This window comes from Manis pentadactyla, chromosome 6 (assembly GCF_030020395.1).
Source record: "Manis pentadactyla isolate mManPen7 chromosome 6, mManPen7.hap1, whole genome shotgun sequence".
In the NCBI taxonomy this organism is placed as follows: domain Eukaryota; kingdom Metazoa; phylum Chordata; class Mammalia; order Pholidota; family Manidae; genus Manis; species Manis pentadactyla.
In genome coordinates this window covers 105661545-105686213 of record NC_080024.1, presented here as the reverse complement: position 1 = coordinate 105686213, position 24669 = coordinate 105661545, and the positions used below count along the sequence as shown (strand labels likewise).

Genomic DNA, 24669 nt, shown 5'->3' with positions numbered 1-24669 from the left:
AGCACTATTTACAATAGCTAAGATATGGAAGCAACCTAAGTGTCCATCAGTAGAAGAATGGATAAAGAAGATGTGGTACATATACAGAATGGAATACTATTCAGCCATAAGAAAGAAACAAGTCCTACCATTTACAACAACATGGATGAAGCTGGAGGAAATTATGCTCAGTGAAATAACCCCAGTGGAGAAAGACAAGTGCCAAGTGATTTCCCTCACTTATGGAGTATAACCACAAAGCAAGCCTGAAGGAACAAAGCAGCAGCAGACTCACAGACTCCAAGAAGGGACTAGCAGTTACCAAAGGGGAGGGCAGGTGGGGAGGGAGGGAGAAGGGGATTGAGGGGTATTATGTTTAGTTCGCATGGTGTTGGGGGGTAATGGGGAAGACAGTGTAGCACAGAGAAGGCAAATATTGACTCTGTGGCATCTTCCTACACTGATGGACACAGTGACTGCAATGCACTATGGAGTAGGACTCAGTAATATGGGTGAATGTAGTAACCACATTGTTTTTTCATGTGAAACCTACATAAGAGTGTATATCAATAATACCTTAATATAAATAAATAAATAAATAAATAAATAAAATAAAATAGCTGTTTTGCTCCCCACCCTCAACCTGTGGTCTTTTTTGCGTACATTTTGGGAGAAGAAGACATGTGCACCCAGAGGAATGGGTGTATAACTAGAACTGTCAAAATGACTTCACCCTGTCAAGAGAAGAGCTGCCTCCCTGAAGGACATGATAAATAGACCCTCTCTTAAAGGATCGGGGACTTTGTCTACGTTGACTCTGGCCCACACTTCTCTTCGAGTGTATTCAAAGTAAAATTTCACCCTGCTTACTAAAAAAAAAAAAAGAATGTAAGACATTTGGTGACTTTCAGAATTTTTAGGTGGGGGATACCTTTTCCCAGTGAAATCTCAGGGAGAGCCATTTAACATGGTCACAGATCTTAGAACTGCTGTGATTTCTTTGCTGACCTCCCCCACCCCACCCCATCTCCCCGTCTCCTGTTGAAGTGCCTGAGGCCTCAAAGGGAACGCTTGGGTTGGTCAAAGGAAAGACTGAAAACTGCTGGTTTAATCCAGGCACCATATTTACCAGTAAGGGTTCCAGAGGTTAAGATTCTTGCCTGAGGATAAGCACAATATTTAGTTTCAGAGCTGGAATATAAGCTAGTTTCCGCAGTCTCCAGACAGTGGATTGTTCACTTTTCTCCTTGGTGTCTGTGTCCTTGTTCCTTGCACAGAGCAGTGTGTGACTCTTGGATGGATGGATGGATGGATGGATAGATGGATGGTTGGATGAATGGATGGATAGATGAATGGATGGGATGGATGGATGAATGAGTGAATGAATGGCCCAAGTGCAGTGTTTGCAATACACGAGGATAAATGCTCCCCTGTGGGTCCTCCTGGTTGAGTATCGTCCTTATATCTCATTTACCTCAAATGTGTACGGAAAGGACATCTTAGAACTCTTGCTGAGTTTTATGATTTATGCTGCTTACTTAATGGAGCAGAGTTATGAGAGAACAATTACGCAAAGTTAGCTTTTATGAATATGTGGTAAATGCTCAGTGTCCATTAATATTATATTCAAACACATGAATTTCAAACCTATTGGTTGAGAGCCATTAATGGTCCTCTCTAAGGCATACAAGGTTCTTCACAACTGGATGCCTGTCCCCTCTCCCCTGTCTTTATTTTCACATAGCAGGCAGTGGCATCCTGTTAAAATGAGTTAGAAGATTTCAGGAAACAACCCCACCGCCACCCCTTTATGTCTTTTCTGTATCTTGATCATTGTTTTGGTTACATTGGTGGTTTTTTTTCCTTTTTGTATAAACCCGTTGACCTGGACCTTTTCCCCTTCTCCTTCACCTCCCCCTCTCCCATACACAGACACAAACAAACTGTATTGCAATATAGTGTTTTTTTAAAATGTCAGAGTGTATCAGTCCCTGGGCTCAAAATTGTTCATGCCTCAGGTCTCACTCAGAGTAAAAGCTGCTTTCTGTCTAGTGGCTCACAGGGCTCCGTAAGACTGGCCCACTAGCATGGCAGCCACCCCCTGCAGAGCAGTTAACTCAGGCATTTACTGCTAGTTGGTTTCCCTGGTGCTCCACTCAAGAGAGTACTCAGCATGTACTTCAATTGAAATGTAAGTAGCATTCATACTGGTGGGGTTGGACCTGTGTCTGTGTTTTCTTTGGTTGAGCCACAGGGAATTAGGTACTTTATTCATGTCTTTAACATTAAAGTATCATAGTTTTATAATTCTACAAATAATTTGGTTTTTACAGAGATTCTTCTCCTTAAAATAGGCTTTATATTTTTTCTGATAAAAATCATACATAAAATCCAAAAGAAACTTAAAAATTACTAGTGATCCCAGTACCTAGAGGTAGCCACTATTTATATTTTAGTCCACATCCTTTCAAACTGTTTTCCTATGTGCATTGCATATATTGATAATACATTTTGTTCCTCAGAAGTATTCTAAGGTGATTTTTACCTGCTTGCTTTCAGTACTGTTAAGAAGTTAATAAGAATATCTTCTCATATTTTATATACAGAAAAGTTCTGTGTATAAGTGAATGAATTCATTCATTCATTGGTTTTAAACATAGAAAAGAAATAGTGCTATTTATTTGCCAATTTAAATCCTAAAGGACTTCTACTGACTCTTAAAATGTCTGATAGTGTTTTGATGAAAGTTGGGTAATTTTTTAAAGCTGCAGTAAAAGATAATTGTAGGCCTAGAAGTCTACAGCTTGAAAGTACCCTGGACTTTTAAGAACACATTTTGTACCTCTGGTTCTCAGGGAATTTCAGACATGAAAATCATATTTTCAACACCATAGTGGGAGTGATAAGCCCTATCATAAAATGGATTAAGTTTAAAATAATTTTTATTACTGTCTTCAATAGGAGGCCCTCCTATGTTAATCTTTTTACATGGGCGAATGTCCTTTTACCATGTCCTATTTGTTTTTCTGAAGGACAACTGGTTTCAGTAGCACACTTAAGATGGGACTTTCATTAAATACTTATGGGGAAACTTAATTCATTACACAGAATATAAAGCTTCATATTAAATTTCCCTTTGTTCCAAATTTACCACCAGGAAAGTCAGCACCATTTTAGAGTGAGGAGAGAGTGCTGTTAGTGGTGCACTGTCCTCATGACTGACTCTTGGCATTCTGTGTAGATCACCATGTGATGTTAGGTGAGACACATGTGACTTCTGAAAATCTTTTCCCTCAGATTTCCAGATCAGTGTTGATGATATGTGAGATGTTAAGTCTCTTACAGATTCGTCAAAATATTCCTCGCATTGAAAAATCTTGTGGAAGAATGTACATATATATCAAACTTAAGTCATTCACATGCTGTCAAAAGCTGACATTGAGAAGAATAGCCTTAGGATTAACTTTTCATTTCTGAAGATTCTCAAAGCTTTATCTTCCTAATTTGCTAAATCACTGCTTTCTGGATGCTGTCATTCTCGCTCCCTGTATAGAAACTACACCAGTGTTCTAACCTCACTGACAGGTGATATAGGAAATAATATGGGGAGCCCTTTTCCCTTTTTGATAAAACTAGTGTCTAAGATAGCCTCCATACTGTTGTACAGCAGCCTTTGATAAAAAGAATGAGCAGATCCTCTTAAGTCTTAGAAGCAGGAGAAAGTCTGTTTCTGATTAATTGGAATTAATTAATCACACATTCCAGTTACCAGCGTAGCAGCGAGGGCTTGCCTCCCCGCCTCTGGTTTCCTGTCTCCTTGGCTTGCTGGAGTTGGGTTTAGTGGCCAGTTACTAGAGCTCTTCTAAGTACAAAGTTTTTCTTCTTTCTCCTGCATTTCTTGGTCTCCTGGATTTTTTGTCTTTTACTCATTGTTTTCTATATTTATTGAACTTTACTTTTAGGATAGGCAATCTTGTGCCTTGCAGGGGAGTAGGCAGCGTATATATAAAGCAATGAAAATACTGTTGTTGTCTCTATACTAGGAAATGTAAAATTATATTGGTTACGGCAAAATTATGATAATTAAAAAAAACTATTCTTTGTTTATAGGTTATTAATAGCTAAGTTTAATCTTTTTGTTACTCACACTAAGTACATTGAGAAGGCCACCATTACTGAGAGCAAGTTCTAGATTTTAATGTCAGAGATACTGGAGCCAGAATCACTCTCAGTTTTCAGGTTTGTGAATGATAGAAGTGTGAACTGAATGAGGTGATGTTGCTAGATGAATTTTAACAGAAATAGCTGCCATAGACTACTTTGCCAACTCGCAAAAAAAGGCTGATTTTACAGCTGTGATGTAATACTGTATATAGGTCCTTATTTTCTGACTGAGATCATATCTGTGAAAGCTCAGGCTTTAAAAAGAGTGTAGGAAAAGTGGAGAAAAAGTTTTCGTTGCCCTTTTTTCCCAGCTTTAATGAGCTATTACTAAGTTTAAGATGTACAGTGTGTTGATTTGATAGACAGGTTCCTATGTTGCAAAATGATGACCACCAACACCTGTATCTTGTTACCTAATTACTGTTTCTTTGTTTCTTTTTCTGTAGTGAGAACATTTAAGAACTACTCTCTTATCTTCCTGTACTTTTTGTTGCCTTTAAACTAATAGACTGTTGATTCTACCAAATGGATTAGCTTTGGTCTGTGAAATGCAGATTCTCTTGAATCCTGTCCAAGTTTAGGTTTAGAATATTCAAATTGTTAAGCTATGGTCCTTAAAATTTTTTTTAAATATAGTTTTAATATGTAAAAGTTTGGAATTCACAGAACACCCCAAGATACTCCATTCCATTTCTTGGTCTCAGGACTCTTTAATTGCTTGTTTTCTTCAAAGGTAACAAAGTATTAGGAAATTCTCTTACTTTTAATCATTCTTTTCCTTTCTCCTCCTTTACATAGTGTAACCCAACTGGTTAATATTAGTTCAGATTGACATTTAGGACAAAAAGGTTTTTTTCCCCCAATTTGATGGAAATCTTCGGTTTATGTTCCACTACAGGGAATTCATTGTCTGACTTGGGGTAAGTCAGGAATTCTCTCTGGATTATTTCCTCATCTGTGACATGAGAGATTGGACTGCTGCATCTCTAGGGCTCCCTCTGCATTAGAATTTCATGAATCTGTGACAGTTCAGCCACTGAAATTTATCAGAAGCTTTATGTAGGAATGTAGAGAAACTGAATAATAACCCAAATTTGGAGAAAATTCTTTATTACTAAGAATATTATAAATTGATTCTAATATCTGTTGCTGATTCTAGAAATTTTTTTCATAAGAAATCAAATAGGGAGTTATGACCGAAAGGAATTCCATTTTCTTCATTTAAAAAGTCCCAACTTTAAAGAAGAGGAATTATTTCAATATTATAGATTCTGAAATTAAATCTATATCTCCTGAAGGGAAGACCAAGTCCCTGAGTGGTTCACCTGTGTTCAGTTCCAGTATCACACATCTGACATCATCATGAATTTGTAGTCCAAGCCTTTCCAATGTTAAACAATCTTTGAGGCCCTTCAACTTCTAGTTTAGCAGAAATACTTAACAAGTTCCACAAAGAATGGACAAAATATAATTTAAAAAATGTTTAAAATTGTTTCTGTCTTCTTTCTCTGACTTGAGTTTTACTCCATTGAGGACATTTCCTGTTTGTAGTATGTCACAGTGTAGTTTAGGAGCCACACCTAACATGGTCCCATGTTTCTGGAATATCCTGTCAACTGTAGCAACCAGACCCTATATCCCGGAATTGTCAAAATATCTGCCTATTGTATTTAAGAGAGTTTTAAAAAAAAAAGTAAATTGGCAAATACCAACTAAACATTCCAACAAAACACCATTGGCTGAGGAGAGGGCTTAATGTAAGTGAATTATTTACTTCCCATTTGGTTATGGTTCTCCATCTCGGCTGCCATTCAGAATCATCGTAAGGGCCTGTAGAAGCCCCACTGTCCAGGCTGAGCCCCAGACAGTGAGCACAGTGGCCTGCGCTGGGGCTCAGGCATCAGAAGTGGTGGAAGATGTCCAGGTGATTGTGCAGCCAAGGTTAGAGCCACTTCATCTAGTGTTCTTAGTTTGTTTGAAATATCACAGTCATCTAGTTATTAGAGGACCGCCCGCTAATGTCTGAATGCACTGGCTGTAGGATAGCAAAGTGGTGGAAGTGTTTTAGTGGGGCGAGGTAGGGTTGAGTTGGAAGCCCGCCTCTGTCAACATGAGTTATGTTAACTTGGATAGACATTTTACTTTGCAAGTTCATTCCAGCTTTAGCATTAGTCTTTAACAATTACAGCAATTTTCTAGTATTTTCTATGTTACATCAAGAAGTTGATAGTTTGAAATTTTTAATTCAGTTTTGATTTCAAGTGCCATGTGATGGAGGGAACTTTAGTTTGATATTCAGCTAATGAGAAGATTTATATTTAGATTTTATGAATTTGAAATTCAGTGGGTTGATGTTGATATTTCTGTTATCTAAGAAGTAGAGCTTTTGAAGCAAATCAGCACAAGCCTGGTTAATGTGTCCTGAATAATGTGTCCTATTAATTATGTCTTAAGCCTACTTAAGAAAAGAAACTATTTTGAGAACTTTTTTATGTACATGGACATCCTCACTACAAATGAGACTTACACCTTTTCCAAAGCAGGTTTGGAAACTGAGTGGCAGCAGTGGGGGGAGAGCCTGAGACATGAGGCAGAGGATTTGAACATATGTCTGGATTTTGCATTTATTGGCAATTTAATTATGGGCAAGTCACTTAACCTCTAAGTTTTAATTTCCTCATCTATAACCTGGGAATAATATCTACCCTAATTATTTCATAGGGTTCTTATAAGGCTCAGATTAGATCATTCATTTATTCAACAAATAGGTGATTCACTTGAATGTGCCTGTTACTTGCTGGGCAACACTCTAGATGTGAAGATATAAAGAAGGAAAATATGTCCTTGGGAGTTAGCAAATATACTAGTCACTGCTTAGACTTTTAAAAAATTCGTATTATAAACCTTTTAAAGAGGATTAGCTCTTTTATCTTTGTGCTTCCATTTCTCAATACCTGATGCATAATGTAAAAGGGGCTAAAATACTGATTATAGGAGGAATGAATCACAAAATTCATTTCCTTGAAAATATTTTGTTATTCTAGACTGTGTCTCCCTTGAACAAGTTGAAATGAATGGAGGTGTTTTCATATCCCTGTTGGTTTAAAGTTCTATATGAACTTGAACATGGTAGTCTAACCTGAGATGCTTTCAAACCACAGCAATGGTTAATTTTTTAGTTGGAATTTGATTCAGTTCAGGTTGGCATAGGATTTTTTCCAATCACCATTTCAGCAACATTAGGAGTACCTGTTTTTGGCTAATGTCCTTTTTTGTGTTTGGTTTTAATCTGACTCTGATAGTTCTTTTGGAAAGAAAGAAAACATTCTTTCCTCGATAATCCCTTTTTTCCGTTAAGTTAAAAAAAAAACCACTTTGTAAGTGTGATTTCAAACAGCTGGATTTTAATCTTTCCAGCTAATGGGAAGAGAGAGTTTGACTTTAGCAGCACTGCTACCACATGGCCTGGATCATAGTCAGTGCACAGATTTTTAACCTGGACCTTGCTGCCAGTTATAAACATACAGATGCGCAATTGGGCTGTGCTCACATGTTGTTCTAAACTAGGTCAGAGGCTGTGGTCAGTGTCTTTTTCTATACTCTCTTAGGAGACTGTGAACAAATGGAGGATTGGAATACCCTTTCACACTGGGTCACAGAAATCCTTTGAGGATTTAAGCCCTAACTCTTTATAGAAGGAGTAAGGGGTGATTCTCTTTGCAGCCCCACATGTCACTGGCATAGCTGCAGGCAGCCTTGGTGCAGTAATGTCGAGGCTTTAATTAGAAGAATGGAATCTTAGAGTCAAAGGACCTTTGAGTTGATCCACGCCTGCCACCATATTCTAGACAGACAGAATTGAGAAGAAATGAAGAGGCTGGGATAGCATCGGTGGGGGTCCTGCGAGGCTGCTTTTCCTGAGGTTTTTTTCTACTGGCTGGCCACTGAGTGCACCATACTGTGCGAATCCTGCCATCTTCTATGGATGCTTCTAGGAAAAAGCTCCCTGTTGGAATGCAAGGTGATATTCAATGTAAGATATACTTAGACATTTCTATGCCCATGCATATATATAACTATGTAATTTCTTTTATCCTCAAGTGGATAGTAAGGTGTTAAGCTTGCAAATTTATTTTAAAGTATTTTTGAAGCAAATTCCATTTTCATATATTGATTTGTACAGATTTCAGAGTCTTGTGTTCAGTATGACCCAGGGATTTGGGTTGAGCTCCGGCCTATTTTTTAAACCACTCACATGGACCTTGGCATGTATGTTTCTCAGGTAGCAGAGAACACACTTTTTTTTCTCCATGTTTTACATTATAAAATGAGTGCTACCCCGGCCTGGCATTAAACCTGGATTTTCATAGGCACAAGATGAACACCAGAGAGGTTAAATATTTTGTCCAGAGCTTCACAGCATCCAGCGGCAAGTTGGAAATAAAATGTATGAGCCTCCTTTTGTCAAACCTGAGTGCCCCAGTTCTGGATCCCCAACTGCTGCTTCACAGGCTCCCTTCATCCTTGGAGGTGTGGAAAACTGCCAAGGATGTTTTCAAGCAAAATAAGAATCCCATAACTATGACTTTCGCTGGGCCGGCCATGGAAAGGAAGCAGCTGTGTTACTGATTTTGTGGGTTAGAATTGTGGGGTGAGGAATGTATGGCGGGCGCTAGAGTGCCCCTGGGTATGTTCCTGTACAATTCATAAAGGGAAGGTCCTTCCCAAGAGAGCCCTTCTCATGTTCAGTTTCCTGGGCTCTCCAGATCGACTGAGTTACCAATCTATCAAGGCATGCAAATGGGGGGTGGGGGGAAGGTGAAGAGCATCAAGCTTGCATGGACTACCTTATATTTCATGTTGTGCTTTTTCAGAGTGCAAGTTCACCTGCACCAGCGGTAAGTGCTTGTCTCTTGGCTCACTGGTCTGTAACCAGGAAAATGACTGTGGGGACAACAGTGATGAAGAAAACTGTCTCCTGGTGACTGAACATCCACCTCCAAGCATCTTCAACTGTAAGTCCCTCTTAGTCACCCAGGCATCATTAAGCTCGATTATGTTTTGAAATGGTTAGGAGGAAGGGTTCTGAGTGAACAAGGATGTTGTTTGGTCAAGAAGAGAAATTCAGATCTTCACAAAGGAAATGTTTTCTTTTTCAGGTTAGTGCCTGAGAAAGTGGCAAATTCATTCTATTTTCAGGGATAGCCAGTAGCACTGTTTTGGAAGAGGCTTTTGCTACTTATCTTAGAAGCACTGACTGGATTCCAAGAAATAATACCTTGATTTAGTATTCTTCATACCAGTTTTGTAGAATTTTTTAAAAAGTAACTTAAAATAAATTTTAAATGAGTTTAAATAAGCAGAGAAAGATATGTAGTCTATCATTAATCATTAAAATAAGAAAATAGAAAAATTTATATGAGTCTTTTGAAAAAGGTTCTGATGATGTGTTTTCCTATTTGATACTGGATACAAAACAACTTAAGTGAGGTGTTTACATGTGTGAATCCCAAGGCTGAGGCTTTTAGCATTTCTTGAACTTGAAAAAGGTGAAATCAGAGTTTGAAGTTCAACGATTTTTAATATCATGGACTTTGTGAAGGGGAAGGAGAAACCAGGCAGCTTTGAGATATTGCTGAACTTTTCTTAGGAAAAGTGGCTCATTGTCCCTGGGCCCTTCGGCCCGTGAAGCTGGTCGAGGGTGAGAATGTCCTGTGGCAGCAGTGCTGACCTTCTTCACAGGGCCTTTCTACTGAGATCATTTCATGAAACATTCCGCTTCTTTACTGATATTTTTTTAAGGAGTTGTATTTGTTTTTCTTTTACAGATCTTTAAAAATTTGTTATGGAAAACAGCCTATAGAAATACTGCTAGTGAAATGTGAAAGGGAGGAGATTTTTAAAGAGAAATGTTTTTTCTATTCCAAATGTATTTTTATATTGGGGGCAAGCTCAGAGAACGACTGTGCCTAGTGAATTTTAAGCCTACTATTTATGCCTGCTAGATTAGATAGCCTAATAGTGCTGTCGTTTTCCTGTTGTGCCAGTTTGCATTTTCTTGTATTGAGTGTTCTTAGCATCCCATCTCTATGCTTTGAGAAGACAAGTCAAGGTTAAGTGTGTGCTTTCTTGGTGTTTAGCCCATGTGCCTTCTTGGGTGCTGTTTGTGCAGTGGCCTTTGGGTAATGCAGCTTGACTGGACTCAGGGGAGGGTCCCCACAGTGAATGTTCCTGCATGCTGTGGGCCAACTGCTGGCTCGGGACCCTGGCCCTGGCACTTAGCCAGTAGCCAGGCCACTCTGTTGGGTAACAGAGCTCATCTGCACTGTGGACACGAGAATGGGTATCATGGGGAGTAAATGGGTTGGTCCAGCTGAAGCACTTAGGACAGAATCTTGCTAGTGCCAACCACGTGATAGATGTCCCCAAGACTCAGTTGAGGGGGTCTCAGAAGGAGAAGAGCAATATAAAGGCAATTTCTTATTTTGTTTTCTCTACACTTGAGCAACAGAAAACATATATACATGATAAAATACAGAGAGAATATTGTGACTGTGGATGGCACCTTGATTGGATTTGAGAGTTCAGTGTGAAAAGTAGACAGACCAAACCTTTGGACTTCTGCCTTGGGGCATGTCACAATTTCTCTGCTTCTTCAAGTTGCTTCTCCTTCACTTCCAGGTCCTTCCATGTGGTTTTCCCGTTGTGTTGAAACCCCTTCCCTGCCTTTCCTTTCTGGCCTCTCTGCTTCCTTGTTAGTATTCTTTACTGTTTGTTAAAGCCTATTTCCAATCTTTTCTATTCATTTTTTAAAAATATGATCACTTCAGCTTTTGATTAGAAGCCAGATGAAGCAGTTACATGTATAAATGGCTCAACATTACTTGGGTAACTATGAGAGTTTGCCCTAACGAAGGAATCTTAAGGTCGGTCCTGTTGGCAAACTTTAGGGCCCTACTATTCAGGCATAACTGAAACTTGTGTCCTTATAGCTAAAATGGGAGATTATTTACAATGTGCTCTCTTTAAAGAAGATGGAAAACCAGGATATAGCACAAGGGGCATGACTGTGGCTGTGGCTTTAGGTTGACTTGGGTTCAGATTCCAGCTAAAGGAAGTAATTGAACCCCTTCCAGGCATTGTTTTCCTATCTGTGAAACAGGAATAATTTCTGTCACATAAGGTTGCCTGGAGGATTTAGATGAAACAATATGCTGGAAAAGTGCCTACATAATTGCATCATGATTATCATTATCCCTACTCATTAATTATGTGGCCATTTCTTGGGGAAGGGGACCACCATGACTTTGTATTGCCTGTCTTTAATGCCAGGTCTGTTGTTCATATGTAACAGGAATTTTCAGGTGTCCGAGGGTGAGTTCCCCCCAGAGGGTCTACATGTTTCCTACCTACTCTGTCTCTGGGGCTGAAGGCTGCTTGCTCTGATCTGGCCAGCATCTCGTGTACACTGCTTTCTCTTGGTTCTTTGCATGCACCAGAAGGAAGCAGCATTTGTCACCATCAGAAAATTTGCTCTGAGTTTGTTGTGGCTGGTCTGTTCTTTGGTGGTCAGAAGCCTTTGGGAAAGGCTGCTCTGTGTTGATGCTGGAAGATGATCTAATATTGAATGAATATATTCTCTTCCCCATATGCTATCAGGTAAGAATACAAAGTAAACAAAGGATATTTTACTTATTGTTAATAACTGCATAACTAGGCTTTGATGCTCTCCACTTGTAGGTAGGTTTTAATGGATCTACTAATGCATTTCATATAGGAGGTGGACGGGCTACCTTTCATGGATGCTAATGCTGATGATGAGGCTTCCCTTCTTCTCCACCTTGAGAATTACAGGAATTCTTGTCTATAAAATATTGCATTCCAGAAATATGAATAGTGCTTCCTCCTTGTTCCTATTCAAGAACAAGATTCACTTACTTAATCTGCTTTTTCCTTGCCTGGAGGAAACATTCAGTGTTCTGCTGTTTGATTGTGTTTAAAGCGAGGTGTAATCTTCTGGATTTCCAGATGAGTTAGAATTAGTTTTCTCCCTGTATTGTTGGCTGTGGCATGCACCATGGCTCAGATGTCTTGGTCCTCTCTGTCTCTCTCATTTGATATTTGCTAAAATTTAGTATGACTTAAGTGTGAGCCCCAAGGGGTTTTTCACAGATGTGGAGGATTGGCTGTTTTGACTGTCTCATAGGGAAAGAGTTTTACAGGATGCATCTTTCTACAGATGAGGGAAGATGCTATCAGCCTAAATTGCTGATTTTCTCATGATTTTCTCTTAGCTGCTTCATCAAAATATGTACTCCTGAGCACAAAAAATACAAATTATACAGATAAAATGATTTATTATTTATAAATATAAAATTATTTTTGTAAAATTACTATATTTACGAATAAAATTATTTAGGTGCCTTCTTTGATCCTTGTGCAGGAATCATGGGGGACAAAGCAAAACACAGATCCTGTTATCAGGGTGCTGACAGTCCAGTGGGAACTGAAAGATTCACCCACAGAAGGGGGAAAATGAACAAAGGCAGAGAGAACTAAGCAGTTCCAGGATGAGTGTATGAGAATCCTTTTGGTTGGACTGGTAATCATGGTGGCTTCATGGAGGAGGTGTGCTGGGTGGCATGGGAAGGACAGGGCATCAGGGCCAAGAGCAGTGAGTATGGGGAGAGTTAGGGCAGAGGCCCTGACTGGATGGGAGGCCTGGGCTGGGAGTAGCCTGTGCTAGGGTGGAGTGGTGGGATGGGTCCATAGATAAAAGCCATGCTACCCCTTCTGCCCTTGCCTCTAGATAGAGACTGACCGTGTGGGTACCCTGTGCATGGGGAAGGGGGAGGGCTACACAGCTTGCCTGTCTCCCTGAGTGATACCAGCATCCCTGCCCCCTGATTTTCACAGGGTGAACCCTCTGCCTCAGGATTCCTACCATGCTGAGTGTTCCCAGTTATACATTTCCAAAGTCCCTTTGCCACATCTTGATGGGAGAAAGCAGATATCCTTTGACTTTCCAGAAACAATAACTGAGTAGCCTTGGAAAGGGCTGTGTACTTTGAAAGTGTTGGTTAGAACAGACCTCCCTTGAGCAATCACTGCTAAGGCATTTGTGCCACTAGACCTTAAGAGTGGGCCAAGGCTGAAATGCGGCCAACAGCCCAAGGCTGAAATGTAGCCAACAGCCCAAGGCTGAAATGCAGCCAATGGTCAGTCCGACAACTTTCACTTTCAGCTTCAGAGGGATTTCCAGTTAACAGGGGCTCTGGTTCGGGAAAGTAGGGGGTGGGAAGCTCTCATCCCTACTGCAGGGGGAGTTGTTTTTTTCTCAGTAGGTGACTTCATAAAACTCAATCTCAGAACCAGTGAATTGGAGTTAATAAAGTATACCCAATTAAGCCAGGATTTTAACTTCAGGACATTTTCAGAAAGAAACTTTCTTTTTCTTTTTCTAAGGCTATTTAGGATAATAACAACCAAATAAGATAAAATTCAAAATACTAAACTCTGAACTAAGTGTCTTTCTTATGAAGCCAGCTCTTCTTACCTTCTTCTCTTCTTGCCAAAGGGACTGTCACCCTACTTGTCATCTCTGCTCAAGTCACCTATAGGCACCGAGCTGTACCACCTTGAGCTGTACCACAGCACCTTTGGCTGTCAACCCTACCTCCCCAAGTATGTTTGCTTGTTTATTCATTGGTTAATTCACTCCGTTTTATTGAGATATAATTGACATATAGCGCTACATAAATTTAAGGGGTACAGTATAATGACTTGACTTACATATACTATGAAACAATTACCACAATAAGTTTAGTTAGCACCAAGTTTTTTGTATATGGGACCAGGCTCATAACTGTGTAGAAAGCATACCCACAACCAGGCTTCACAAAGACTGGACCTTTAATTTTTTGTATAATGATTTCGGTAAACATGAATGATAATTCTCCAATATAATCAAATATCCTCTTAGAGTTCATATCTTTTCAGATGTCTTATAAATAAATGTGTGTTTTGTTTTGTTCACAGTTTGTTTGTTTGAACCAGGATCCAAAGAAGCTCCAGCATTACTCCAAGATGGACTGACATGTCCTTAAGGATTTTTTTACTCTAGGTTCCCCCTGACTTCTTGGAATTTTGGATGGAAGGGTCTGGGATTATTTTTCTGTAGAGTTTCCATACTCTGGATTCCGCTGGCTGCTGTCCTGTGAAATCACTGAATATGCTCCTCTGTCCCTCACAATTCCTATCAGCTGGTAGTTTCATCCAGAACTTGGGGACATTTGGGTATGGATACAGTCTGCGTGAAGGAGCCTCACAGGCATGACGGCACTGCCCATCCTGTCTGTTCAGCTCTCTGCTGTGTGATTATCATCGATCATTAGGGGTTGCCAAACAGTCATAACCTAATTCTGTCCTTTTTCCTCTGTTTATCAGTGGAGATACTTCTATTAAGAGAACCTCCCCATCAGCTATGGATTATCATGAAGTAGATATCATTTAGGATGAGTTTTAATAATGAGAAAGTTGCCTATTGCCCTTCAGAGAAAACCAATGAGATGTTTGTTTTGGGTCCTGATAAACAGATGAATGAAAACACCTTTGATGTGTGCACTGAACCTTTTTTGGGACCCCGTTGGCTACACTTAGGTGACTGACTCCCAGGTCTCATCCAGGATTCTTAGTAGCCAGTAGCCTGTTTAACTTCAAAGAAGTTTCCCTTCAGGGTTGCAGGGTCTGACTGTGTCCCTCAGTCCCCGGGAGTCTCGTGAGCTCACTGCCTCATACCCGCTGTCCCCTCCCCTGGCTGATCCTTCCTGTTCCTCCGGGCATACTCAGCCTCCTCTTGCCCCTTGTCCTCCCCTACCTACATCTGACTTCCTGAAGTGCCTTCTTCACATCCTGGGCCTCTCAGCCCACCGCCCTCTGCTGTATCCACCTTGCAGAACCTAGGGGCTCTACCCTGCACTCCAGCCCCTCCTGAGAAGCCCCCAGCTGCCAGTGGGCTGGGCCTGAGACCTCAGTCCACTGGGCAGGGCCCTCAGAATGAGAACTGTTGCAGTTCTTCGGTGGAGCCTGCTCCTATCTTCCCTGCACTTGTCCTGACTTTCCCTGCTCGCCTTCACCCTCCGTCCAGACCTGGCCCTTTTCCTTCCAGTGTCTGCTCAGGTCCTGCCGTGTTTGAAAGACAGCTTGACGGCTCTCCCTGTCCCATCTAACCCCTTCTTACCCACCACCGCTCTCTCCTAGCTGTTTTTGTGGGTCAGTCATTCACTGCTAGATCTGGCAGACTTTTTTCCATTTCTCCTTTTATTAGTCTTTCCTCTGTACTTGGTAAGGTTGATCATCCCTTTTTTGAGATTCCCTATTCCATGGGGCCACAGGATTCACAGCTGGCTGGTCTCTGGACACTTCAGTAATTCCTTCTCATTGGCAGCTCCTCTGTCCCCCAGGTACCAGCTTTGCCCATAGTTCTCATTCTTTGCCTTTACCTGGGTAATTCCAGACACTACATGGCATCAAATCTACCCCCATATTCTTATCTCCAGCCCAGCCAGTATATCCAACTGCTTGTAAGGCCTCTTCCAAGCCTCTCAAACTCTTGAGCATCCACCGCTTAACCAATTACTTCTCCCTTCACTCCCAGACCGATTCCTCTTCTGTTATTTTCTTAGTGCTATATATGCCACTGATACCTGCCAGTTACATCAGGTTGGTCACCCTCTGTAACCCCTCCCCATAGCTAGAAATAATTTCTTCTACTTGGAACCTGTAACACTTTGTGCCCCTCTTAAGGTATTTTCTGTTTTACTTGATCATGACATGTAAGCAGATAGAATTCCCATTAGATATTAAGCTCTTTGAAGGCAGGCGCTCTGCATACATCTTTGAAAGCCCTGACACTGCTAATAACATGGACTGTACCTATGGACACTTTTCAAAGTATTTATTGAATTGAACTGAAAGCCATTTATCCTACCTCTGCTACTTTCTACCATGCTATAAGCATGGCCTTGAGTTGAACAGTACCTGTAAGGGTCTCTACTGTAACCCTAGTGCCTACCATAGTGTGCAGAGCATATATATATATACCATATGGTGCATGGCCATATGAAGCATATAGTATGGGGATACATAGCATGCTATACATAGGATATATAGCATATGCTGCATGGCATGTATAGCACATGGTACATTGCATTTATAGCACATACTATGTGGCATATATATGGTATTTGTCATGTATAGCATATAGCACATGGCATATATAACATAAGGTACATGGCATATATAACATATAGTACATAGCACATATAGCATATAATACATGGAAGATATAGCATATGATGCATTACCCTGTAAATATTTGCTGAATGAATGGATAAATGTGATTATTTTAGAAAACTCAAGTCTGACCAGAAGATGGAAAACTTTGGTTTTGTTTTGCTCATGCCCTGCTAGTGGAACTGGAGGGTTGAAAATACCTATATAATTCTTGCAGTTTGAAAGATAGGGCAGAAAAGGATAATATAAGGTGTGTCCTCCCAAATTGTCATTACAATTTTTTTTGGTATCATTAATATACAATCACATGAGCAACATTATGGTTACTAGATTCCCCCCTTTATCAAGTCCTCCCCACATACCCCATTATAGTCACTGTCCATCAGCGTAGTAAGATGTTGTAGAGTCACTACTTGTCTTCTCTGTGTTATACTGCCTTCCCCATGCCCCCGCCCTACGTTATGTGTGCTGATTATAATGCCCCCTTTTCCCTTTATCCCTCCCTTCCCACCCATCCTCCCGAGTCCCTTTCCCTTTGGTAACTGTTAGTCTATTCTTGGGTTCTGTGAGTCTACTGCTATTTTGTTCCTTCAGTTTTTGCTTTGTTCTTATACTCCACAGATGAGTGAAATCATTTGGTACTTGTCTTTCTCCGCCTGGCTTATTACACTGAGCATAATACCGTCTAGCTCCATCCATGTTGTTGCAAATGGTAGGATTTGTTTTCTTCTTATGACTGAATAATATTCCATTCTGTATATGTATCACATCTTCTTTATCCATTCATCTACTGATGGACACTTAGGTTGTTTCCATTTCTTGGCTATTGTAAATAGTGCTACGATGAACATAGGGGTGCATATGTCTTTTTGAAACTGGGATCTTGCATTCTTTGGGTAAATTCCTAGGAGTGGAATTCCTGGGTCAAATAGTATTTCTATTTTTAGTTTTGCAAGGAACCTCCATATTGCTTTCCACAGTGGCTGAACTAGTTTACATTCCCACCAGCAGTGTAGGAGGGTTCCCCTTTCTCCGCATCCTTGCCAGCATTTGTTGTTCCTATTCTTTTCTATGTTGGCCATCCTAACTGGTGTGAGGAGATATCTCATTATGGTTTAATTTGCATTTCCCTGATAATTAGTGATGTGGAGCATCTTTTCATGTGCCTGTTGGCCATCTGAATTTCTTTTTCGGAGAAGTGTCTGTTCATATCATCTGCCCATTTTTTAATAGGATTATTTGCTTTTTGGGTGTTGAGGTGAGTTCTTTATATATTTTGGATTTTAACCCCTTGTTGTATATGTCATTTACAAATATATTCTCCCATACTGTAGGATGCCTTTTTGTTCTGCTGATGGTGTCATTACAGTTTGGTTACCATAAACACCCAAAGTGACCAGAGCAAAAGCCAGCTAGTGTAAAGTATTTATTCTGTGACCAACAGTATGATAGACTTTTACTGTTCTTTCCTGGGGTCCAGGTTTCCCAGTACAGCAACCTTTCAGAGACAGAGACCTTTGGCTTCTGAATATCTATATTATCCCATATATGAATAGCTGGTTCAAGCCAAACCCCAGAGAAATGTGAACTGCTTCCTGCCAGGCCCTAAAGCCATGTGAGTGTGTGCTAGAGTGTGTGACTGTCAGTCTGTGTGTGGTGTGTGCATGCATGAGTATGTAAGTGTGTCTGGGTGTGGGCTTGTTGTACACTTTTTGTTAACTGATTAGTTCAACCAGGGCAGGTGCTCATTTTTTGTCTGGGTTTCATACTGCTCCTGGAAAACATACTTTCATATGGATACAATGTTATAAACTGTGATTAGTTTCCCAGACTGGTCCTACAATTCATTTAAAATTGTCCTACAAAGTTAAATTTCAGGCCCTGATTACCAGTCCTGGAGTCACCACTACTGACTGTGCCTTAGTCAAGTTGTTTAGCTGCTTCATGCCTTGATTTTCTTGTTTGTAAAATGAAAACAGTAATATTATTACTTCCCTTAGAGGGTTCTTCTGAGGATTTAATAAAATAGTTTAGGTCAAGGAATTAGAATAATGCAGGTAGTAAATGGTCAATAAATATTATTCTATTTATAGCCCTGTTTCTCTATTTTCTGTCTTTTAAATTTCATTCTGAAATAATTTCCAAACTTGGAATAAAGTTATAAAATTTATTTTATCATTCTGTCTTTATTATTATTAACATTCTTTTTTTTTTTCTGAACCAGTTCAGAGTAAGTTGCAGACATGTCTTTTTACCTCAAAATACTTATGTTTCCTAAGAAAAAGGCATTCTCTCCCTTAACCATAGTATAGTTACCAAAACTCAGAACGTGTAACGTTGACAGTATCGTTTTCTAATATGCAGTCTGTGTTAACCTCTTGCCGGTGGCCTCAGTCATGTCTCTCCTAGCAGCTGTCCAGTCAGCAAAGGCTCGGAGGATGAGGAGCCGAACACCAGTGGGGGGAGGCTGTGCTAGGAGACCGCTCGGCACCCTCCCCATCAGCCTGTTCCTCACCTCAGGTGTCCCAGAACAGGAGCACCCACCAGGAGCTCACAGACCCAGTGTTTTTAACCACTTCTGTTTCCCTGGTATTTCACATCCCTCATTCAAAGATGAATGGCAGCACTGCACCAGTGGGGCAAGTTTATCAGAAGGCCTGTAGCTTCTCAAAGAGTGCAGGTGAGGCAAGCAGGGAGCTGCCATTTGCTGAGTGCTAGCTATTTATGTACATCATCTCCTGTACCTCTCAAAACCATCCTAGAAAGGTTTCACAGGGAACATTGCTTAGAGAGGTTAGGTGGTGTATTCAGAGTCACACAGCTGCAACTTGGCTGCGGTTGGGAATGAATTGAGGCTGTGAATTTGTTTTTGCTTCTGGGTATTTGTTTTCATGGTCTCCTCCCCCCGCCGCCCACCCCCAGCCCCGCCAACACTGTGAGCATTCACTTACCAGTTTTTAAAGGTTTGTAGGATTCAAGGGTGGAGATAAACAATCTGTTATTGTTTTTAGGCCCATAGAGTGAGTGCTCCAAGAGGGATTGTTTATATGATGGTTTTTAATTGATACATAGATGATGGTAATCTTGGTTTCATCCTGGATTTTCAAATAATTACAAAAAATTAACCAAAGCCCCAGTATGTCAGGGGTCATTGATTTTGTTGAGCTCCTTTGGGTTTTCTCTACTAGGTAATTAATCCCTTTCTCAGTTCTGTCCAGGATGTATACTGTTTACTCTGTCTGGGGGAAGTCAGTTCCCTTCTGTTTTATTTCCCATCTAGAGGGTGAGCATGATGACAGCTGCCTTGTGAACACGAGAGGTTATGTGGCTCAAGCATGGTGGGACTCAATGACGGAGTGACCCTATCTCTGCCATTACACTCCCCCTTCACCTGCTGAGAGAATTAAGAGCCCTCCTGGGCTGGAGGCTTTTTGCTCTAGACCCCTGCTTTTTCCTCCGGATCTTGTGTGAGTCTGTGACCCCTTCAGACTCCTTCAGCTGTGCTGACAGAGGAGTGGGGCTCTGCCTGCTTCTGTGGCCCTGAAATACTCAGTGGATTAGACTCTTGATGTTGCTGACTGCAGGGAGGGTGGGACAAAGGTCTTCCAGTGTGCCGTGTTGTCCCAGAGCATGGTGGGATAGGTGGACCTGGGCTCTGAAGGTTCTTCTTGCTTTTTTCTGGCTTACCTTGCTCAAGGCCAGTAGTAGAGACTGCTTTCCATGAATCAAGCTGTCCTGTGGAGTAGTGTATATTTTTTTGACAGGACTATCCACTCCCTTTTTTCAACCTAAAGAAAAAAGAATTGGTACAATTATTTACTTGGGTGAAAATGACCTAAGATGATATTTAAAACAAGGTGCATCTCTTAGGCTGAGCCTGATCAGGTTGCAGGTTGTCACTGGCAACAAGCTTCCACCTGGGTGCAATCTGTGGGGTGAGCCACAGACGAGGCACTGGCAGCTTGCTCACCCTCCTCCTTCACCACCAAAGAGTATCACACACACACACACACACACACACACACACACACACACACAACGCCCCAACTTTGGTTTGCTACCTTTGTTTCTCCAAGATGGTTTTCTGATTAATTGAAATCTTGTAGGGTCTTGAAAGGCAATTCTGCCTTTTCAAATAAAGGCAGAGAACAAATGGGAGGGAAAGTTTCAATAAACCTTAGGCATCATTTCCTCCTGCTGTGACACTAAATTTACATGGATAAAAACAACCTCTTAGATTTACATTTTGATTCTGTTACTGCTTTCATGTGTGCTGGGCTGTCCCACTTCAGATGAAATTTATCCACTTCTTTAAATATTTAGTAGTCTAGCGTGGATGTTAATGAAAGTCTGGTGGTGCTATTTTGAGAATTGCAACAATGATAGTAATTTTCAGTGTCAGATTCCTGCTTCGCAAAGGGAAAGATAGGAGGAGGAGGAGGGAAAAAGGGTTTCAGTTCTAATAGAGTTTGCCATCCGCTGGGCTGTGCCAGACAGATGGGTCATGAATACTGTCTAGACGCTCTCTGCCTGAGCAAAGCCTTGGTCTCTAAGGACACGCTATGAGACACCGGCTTAAGTAACTGGGGAAAGTCAGGGCAAGCTCTTCTGTAATCAGATAGAAATCAATGCCGATCCTGCTTCCTGGGGGAAGCCAAGGGGTGGGTGGGGAGGTTAGATGCAGAGGGGGCATTAAGAGTTACCAATTTTAGTGCAAATTTGACTAATATTAGGCATTAGGTGAAAGAGTGAAAGGATAGTTGTAGTATGATAATGTTACATATTTAAACTGTACTCTGCCACAGAATGTAGAATGATTTAATTCATACTTGATCCTTGAGAGGGTGGAGAAGAGAAGAAAAGGAGCGTGTCTTCTTGTGTCATTAAAACAAGAATGCAGACCATGGGCGACCTTTGTTAATTGTGTGTATTGATGTGCTCGGTACTACTGTAGTTGAGACTATGTGTCCTGATTGTTCATTTTCTAGGACTTAGCCTCTTAATTAGGAAGGGTTTTAGAAACTCACCTAGCTTGCTTTTTTTTCTGATGCATCTCTGAAAACTTGCCAAAGCTGGATCTCATCACAGGCAGCTCTGCTAATGGCGCCGTAGCAAATGGCGTAAAAACCTCACACGTGCCCTGCTTGGCTGCCGTGGAGTACACGCCGCTTCTTGATTGTCGGTTTACTCAGTGTTTCATCGGTGCAGGAATGGAGTTTACATGACATAAGTAGTGAGTTGCTAATCATGAAAACTCACAGTCTAAATGTGGCAGTGGTGGGGGAAAGGGATGTTGCTGTCAGGATGAAATTGCAGGGAGGCGAGGGGGCCTCCTCCAAGAAGAGCATCACCCAGCTCAGCTGGGAGAGCCTCCTGATTGGGCTTGCTTGATGTCAGTAGTCCTCCACTTGCCTTAGAAAAACTACCCAAAAGGATCTATAGGAAAGCTGTAAAGGGACCATCTTTGAGTATTATTTACAAAAATAAAATGAGAATTCAACCATCTTGTGTTACATCTTGTACTGCAGAAGTGGAGTGACCCCCAGGCCTCTGACTTAACCATCTGGGCTTGTCTCAGTGGAGGCACCAGCATAGGCTTTTAGTTTGGAAAAAACTCCCAACAATTTAAGTTAAGCAATAATCTTCCGTTTATTCCTTCATCCATTCTTGTTATGTCCTAATAGCTAACAGCAGAGGGAAAAGTACATGGTTTTTTCTTCTTCCCAGACAGAATGGAAAATCAAAGATGAAAAATATTCTTAAAGTGCACAATTCCTGGAGAGAAAAGAAATCTTGTGTTCAAATGCTACAGACATAAGTAGTGAGCAAATCCATCCTTGTTCCAAAATGGCTCTTAGAAATATCTCCAAGGCTGTCCAGAAGGAATGGTGGTCTTTCAGAAAGGCCTCTCCTTTCCCTAAAACTCTTGTCTGCTGCCCCATCAGACTCTTATATGTAGGGCATAAATTATTGCACCTTTTGGATAACCTATAAGGAAGGCCCATTTGTGGTAACAGGGTGCAAATTGGGGGTGTGATGCCAACTTACATTGGCAGCCTTGGGTGTCTGGAAGGCAAACCACAACACTTGGCAGAACTACAGCACCTTTTGGTTCTGTTCACTTACAATCAGAGGAATACAACATGCATCTGCCTGTTGCAAAGACTCAAGATTTCATGGGTGACTCATGGACTTGTGTATGTTCCCCTCTTTGAGAAGAGATACTTGCCCTCACATTCTGGAAGGGGCAGTCGGGTGTGTTGCCTTCATCTCTTTGATTCTAAAAAATGGGAGAGAAAAGAACTAGAGCAAAACCTCTGATCCTTAGATCTTGGGGGAAAGGCCAGGTATTGTTTTGCAGCAATGGGGTGTGCTCAGACTAGTAGAATCTCACTAGTCTGAGTTTGAAGCAGCCCTGGTGTAGGGGGGAGGATAGGGGGTGGGCTTGCTGCAAGTGCACGGGAGCATGGGGGATGGGCGGGGTGCAGGTGCACAGGAGCATGGGGGATGGGCGGGGTCAGGTGCACGGGGGCATGGGGGATGGGCTGGGTAGAAGTGCTCCTGGGGAGGCATGGGGGATGGGCTGGGTACAGGTGTACAGGCGGCATGGGGTAGTTGCAGAGTTTGCAGGTGTATGGGGTGGATTAGGTCTTTGTATTTGCTTTTTATGTAGTGCTACAGTATATGGGCTTCTCTTTCTATCTACTGCTAAAATGATGTGCCTGAGAAGATCCATGTCTTGCCAATGGGTTTCAGCCCCAGGTAAGTTCGCTATGGATTCAATGTGGCCAAAGAAATGGACAGCGAAACGTTCCTTGGGGTAAAAGGGTTTATTTACCTGGCTTGTTCTCCTGGTGGTAGATCGAGCACTAGCTTCTCTGCCTCAGCCTAGAGCACTGGGCCAAGCACTCTATGTAGTGAAATAATAGCTTATTGCCTAAAGGTGTGGAAGTGGTAGCCTAGCAACAGGCCAGTTACATCATCAGGTGGTTTAACTTCAGTGAGGATCCTGGCTATAGGAACCCCAGCTTCCCCACACTCCACCCCTCCAGGATTCTGGCCTTACAGTCTACATGCTTTCAATCTTCCGCAATGGTCCCTGTGCGAGAAAGCTGGAGCACTGTAACCAGATTCCACAGCAGCAACAGAGAATAACAACAACTTAGAGATAATAAGAAAAATTAAGATACAACAAGATTTTGATACAGGTAACAAAAAATTATAATAATCCTCAAGCCAGAGGAGGTTCCTAATAACAAAAATTATAGTAATCCTCAAGACAGAGGAAGTTCCCAATCCACAAAAACCTTAGGGGCGATAAGACACATGTTTTAATGACACCAACATAGGCAAATCTTGTCCATCAGGTAGGATGCATGCAAGAGAGTGGTCCTGTGATAGGCCTGTAGCAGGAACGGTGTCCCTTCTAGGTCTAGTATACCACATTTTTACTCCTTTCCCCGTGAGTTACTGAAGGGTCTATATATAGTGCTACTGGAGGTACATGAAGTGGCCATAATGATAAAACAGAACTCCCTGCTAAAATGCTCCTACCTTCTGGCCTTTCAGGATATACTACTGTGACCTTTGGGGGCCACTCTGGTGTTATTCCGGGGATACACAGGAGGCCAGCTTCCAGGCCTTGTCCCCAAGGTGCCAGGAGAGCCAGCCATCGTTGGTGCATGTGTCGAAAGGTCCAAGGCCAATGGAATCTCTGGGGTTCAGTGCAGTTGGTGCTGGCAGCAAGATATTATTTTGGTGGCTGAACCTCGGCTTCAGTGATTTTTCCTTGGTTTGTACTTGCAGTTGTATAGGGGAGGCAGCCATATGTGTTAACATGTCTATGGGGCTCAGGGCTCCCTTTCGGGGTCTCTCATTCAAATGCTGTAGCACTGTCCATAACCAGACTGACCATCCCCGCAGACTATGGTATCTGACTTTACTCTGGATTTTAACAAGCCATTGTGCCTCTCTATTATGCCTGCTGTGGTAGGATTGTATGGCACATGAAACTTCGATTTGATTCCCAGCTGTCACGCCCATTCTTGCAGTGTATGTCCAGTAAAATGAGTGTCCTAATCACTCTCAATCACCTGTGATCAGCCATAGGCAGCAAAGAGATGCTGCTTCTTTTGGTCATCTGCTGGTCTGCACAATGGGTAGGAAAAGCAACCAGAAGTCTAGTAGCTGTGTCCACACAAGTCATGGCATACCGGTATCCTTCTGACACAG

At 41.5% G+C, this 24669-nt stretch overlaps 1 protein-coding gene across 25 annotated transcripts in view; it reads left to right on the top strand.

Annotated features, from left to right (window-relative positions):
- The window catches only part of LDLRAD4 (low density lipoprotein receptor class A domain containing 4), a 514307-nt gene that overhangs the window by 272101 nt on the left and 217537 nt on the right, over positions 1 to 24669 (top strand). For 23 of the 25 annotated variants that reach the window (XM_057504019.1, XM_057504005.1, XM_057504000.1 and 20 more), the window contains one exon: positions 9018 to 9158. The exons of 1 other annotated variant lie outside the window; for it this stretch is intronic. Coding sequence is in view for 20 of the 24 variants with exons in the window: in XM_057504005.1 (XP_057359988.1) it covers positions 9018 to 9158 (141 nt within the window). In the remaining 4 variants the exon portion in view is untranslated. Of the gene's footprint in view, positions 1 to 9017; positions 9159 to 13720; positions 13828 to 24669 lie in introns of all 25 variants that reach the window. One more of the 25 variants, XM_057504014.1, reaches the window with a different exon arrangement.